At 40.0% G+C, this 3,771-nt stretch overlaps 1 protein-coding gene across 1 annotated transcript in view; it reads right to left on the bottom strand.

The window, feature by feature from the left end:
• Positions 1-3,771, bottom strand: part of ptprua (protein tyrosine phosphatase receptor type Ua) — a 502,564-nt gene that overhangs the window by 141,371 nt on the left and 357,422 nt on the right. The window contains exon 13 of the mRNA XM_037693627.1: positions 619-898. Within this exon, the coding sequence (XP_037549555.1) occupies positions 619-898 (280 nt within the window). The remainder of the gene's footprint in view (positions 1-618; positions 899-3,771) is intronic.

A 3,771-nucleotide genomic window follows, 5' to 3' on the forward strand; every position in this document is an offset into this window, starting at 1 on the left:
GCAGAGAGTGGTGAAGGCTGCACAGAAATCTGTCGGAATCAGCCTTCACCACTCTCTGCAAAGCTTTTCTTTCTGCAGCTGTGCAGCCTCCATGCCACACGTTGATGCTCGAGCACAGGATGCTCTCCACTGCACACCTGTTGAAGGAGGTGAGGACTGAGCTTCCCGGACCAGCTCGCCTCAGCCGTCTGAGGAAGTAGAGTCTCTGATGAGCTTTCTTCATCAGGCTGGTGGTGTTGTTGCTCCAGCTGAGGTTGTCATTCATGTGTACACCCAAGTGTTTGTAGCTGGAGACCACTTCCACCGCAGATCCTCTTATGTTCAGGGGGGTGTAGATGTTTTTGTTCCTTCTGAAGTCCACAATCATCTCCTTTGTCTTCTTCACATTGATGTGAAGGTTGATTCTGACCCTGGTAACTAGAACCCTTTTTTTGCTCTACTGATTTTGGATTAAGGATTCCCCTCTGGATTTGTTCTAGGACCTCTGCCTCCCCATGCTTGACCCCTGCTTCCCGTTTCGGACCACAACTTAAGTTTGTTTGGTCTTAACTGAGTGTCTGGATTGTAAAAATGACTGTAAAGTTGTGTGTTGCAGAATTGATGTTTAATGGTTCTTACCCCTCTGAAGTTGCTGGTGGCTTGGAAGTAGATGAGGTAGTTCTTAGTAGGGTCTAAAGGACTGTTCCAGTAGCCGTTGTAGGTGTGATTGTCGCCCACGGTGAAAGGCGTGGCCTCAGGCAGACTGCTAGGAGCTAGCTCAGCTGTGTAGTAATGAGGGGACCCTTTAACCTGGGCCTCATTGTGTGAGTTTGGAGAAGGGAAACAGTCCACGGAGCCTAGTTCCCTTCTCCTTACCTTACGGGACCCATCCTCCTCCACCACCACCACCTGATAAGCACTGGAAAAGGAATAAAACTGAAATTAGTGCTCCACAAAAGTACAAATCACTGCCCAGTAGAATCCAACAATAACCCTTAATATAGCTTCAACCTTTTAACATCGATGGTGCTCGTTTGGGGCTTGGTAAATACAACCTCAAAGCCAAAAACATTGGGATATTAGGTAAAATATAATTTAAAAACAGAATGCAGTAAGTTAAAAAAAATCTTATAAACCAATATTTTATTCACTGTGAAGCATAGAAAACAGATGGAATGCTGAAAATAGGAAAATGTGTTGTTTTAAAAATATATATAACATACTGTAAATTTAAACTTTATGGCAGAAACACATCTCAAACAGTTGCTCTAAGTTCACGTTTTCCACTGTGAAGTGCCCGCTCATTTTTTAACAATGGTTTGTAAATGTGTAGGGGCTGAGGACACCAGCTGCTGAAGTTTTCAGAGAAATGTTGTCCATTTCTTATCTGACGTAGGATTCCAGCTGCTGATTTTTTTTTTTTATGGTTGAGAGCATATGTTGTTATAAACCTCTTTTTCACTAAGATGGCACCTTAAGATTGGCAGCCTTTGACAGCAGCTCTCCAGACCTTTGTTGCCTTTTTTTAATCTTTCTAGTGTAGTTGTAGCTTTTATCCTCTCCTTTCGTTGTATTTTTTTCTTTTTGTATTTCTTGTCAGAATGAAAATTATTTATTTTCATACATTGTTCAAGACCCTTCTCATTTTTTTCATTATTTTTGATGTAGTTGTGACCACAAAGTGATCTCATGTTTACATACGCAACACTAGCTTCTAGTGTTCTCTCTCCTCAGCATTATCAATGCCACCAAGTGTGAGACTCACAACGCCCAGAGCAGATCAGAAGGAAGCCCCACATCCACAGAGCTGGAGTGCAAAGGAGAGAAGTTTCAAGCCTTTAGTCCTGAGCATCATCATTTTGAGCGTAAGGTAAAATACAATGGATACATTGTGGGAACTAGAGGTTAAACGACTATATATTTTTAAAAGTCGACTTTAACATGATAAAAGTCCGAGTTGACTTTGACTAGTTGATGATGTCATAGGAACTCAAGACGCTATATCATATTTGCAAAAAAAATAAAATATTAGAAAAAAAGAAATTTATTATTTACAAAAAAAAGAAAAACAAAACATCGGGCATATATTTATGCTCCTACTATTTTTCATACTGCAAATAAGTCAAAGGAAATGCAAAACTATTATCAAGCTGCAAAAATGCTACTGTTTTTAGTTTTACTTTATTTAATCCACCACGTGGACTGGGTGGAATAGGGTTGGGAACAACGGGGGGGGAGGTGGGTGCAACAAGTCGATGTGAAATAGAAAAATCCGTGAGAGGTCATAGAATCGATTAGTCGACTTGTCGGCTAGTCGATTCGGCCCCTAGTGGGAACTGACTAAAACTCAAAGAGATTACCGTGGAAGCAGCTTTTTCTTGAAACTATGGCTTAATTCTTCTTAGCACAGTGCCTCCACGCCTGGCTGCAGGATGGTTCTATAATATTTTATAGATTTTACTACATTTGTATATCATTGGTGCCTTTCCAGAAGAAGAAGCGACCTATTCTATAAGCGCTAACATAATAATGCATTTCTATACCATCAGATAAGTACACTTGTGTGCTGGTAAAAAGCTGGATGGTCTTTTTTCAGTATAGAGGACATGTTGTCTGTGGTTGCAAAACGATTTTTACATTTGGATTGGTTTAACCACAATAGAAATGTTTTGCACTTTGCCTCAGTTTATTTCCAACGAGCTTTGGTTCAGAGAAATTGGCAGTGTTTCTGGATGGTGTTCACAAATGTCATCTTCGTTGCATTTCAAATCTTACTTCTAACCTACAAAGTCCTCAACAACCTAGCTCCATATTATATTACAGATCTTATTGTTCCATCTTTTCCTAACAGAACACTTCACTCTTAGACTGCAGTTTTACTTGTGGCTCCTAGAGTTTCCAAAGCAGAATGGGAGGAAGATCTTTCAGTTATCAGGCTCCTCTCTTGTGGAACCAACTTCAGTTTCTGTCCGTGAGGCTGACACATTGTCCGGTTTGAAGACTGAGCTTAACACTTTCCTTTTTCTTAAATCCTATAGCTTGTCGTCTTGGTTTCCCGATCTATTCCTTATCCTATGCTGCTATAACCTTAAGACTACTGTAGAACAAATTGACCTCATTTCATCAAATGAACAGTTACAAATACATACAAATTAATAGTTTGTATTTGTAATTATTCTTTCTTAACATGTGATTTCTATCATTTTGGCTTTCCTCCTGGAGAAAACCTGATGGCCTCCATCCTGGACCTGCCATTGTGTATCTGTTCCTCCTTCCTGTTCCTCTCAAACCCAACTGGTCAAAGTAGATGGCCGCTTGTCCTGAGCCTGGTTCTGCTGGAGGTTTCTTCCTCATAAGGGAGTTTTTTCCTTTCCACTGTTGCTCCCTTCATGCTTAGGATGGGAGACTTTGATGAAGTGAAATCTCAAAGCTGTCTTTTGGCTCCTTAGATAAATAATGTGATTAACTGACTTTAAATGTATGTGAATGTTTCTGTTCAGTGCCCTGAGCTGACTTCTGTTGTGATTTAGTGCTACATAAATAAACGGAATTTAATTGAATGGTAGACCTTAAACCCACATTTGAAGGTAGCACAGTGAACTGTGTTTCAGACATTAATTTGTGGATGTGTTCATCAGCACATGCACTGATATCTTGAATCGAATCAAACCTGTTTTATAATGCAGTGGGTCCTGAGGACATTCCAGTGATGGGCATCCAGTATTGACTTTCAACCTTCTCTGTTATACTCAGAGATTTCTCTAGATTATATCTTTTTTTTTATGACTATAT

Source organism: Nematolebias whitei, chromosome 19 (assembly GCF_014905685.2).
Source record: "Nematolebias whitei isolate Nwh7 chromosome 19, NemWhi1, whole genome shotgun sequence".
NCBI lineage: Eukaryota > Metazoa > Chordata > Actinopteri > Cyprinodontiformes > Rivulidae > Nematolebias > Nematolebias whitei.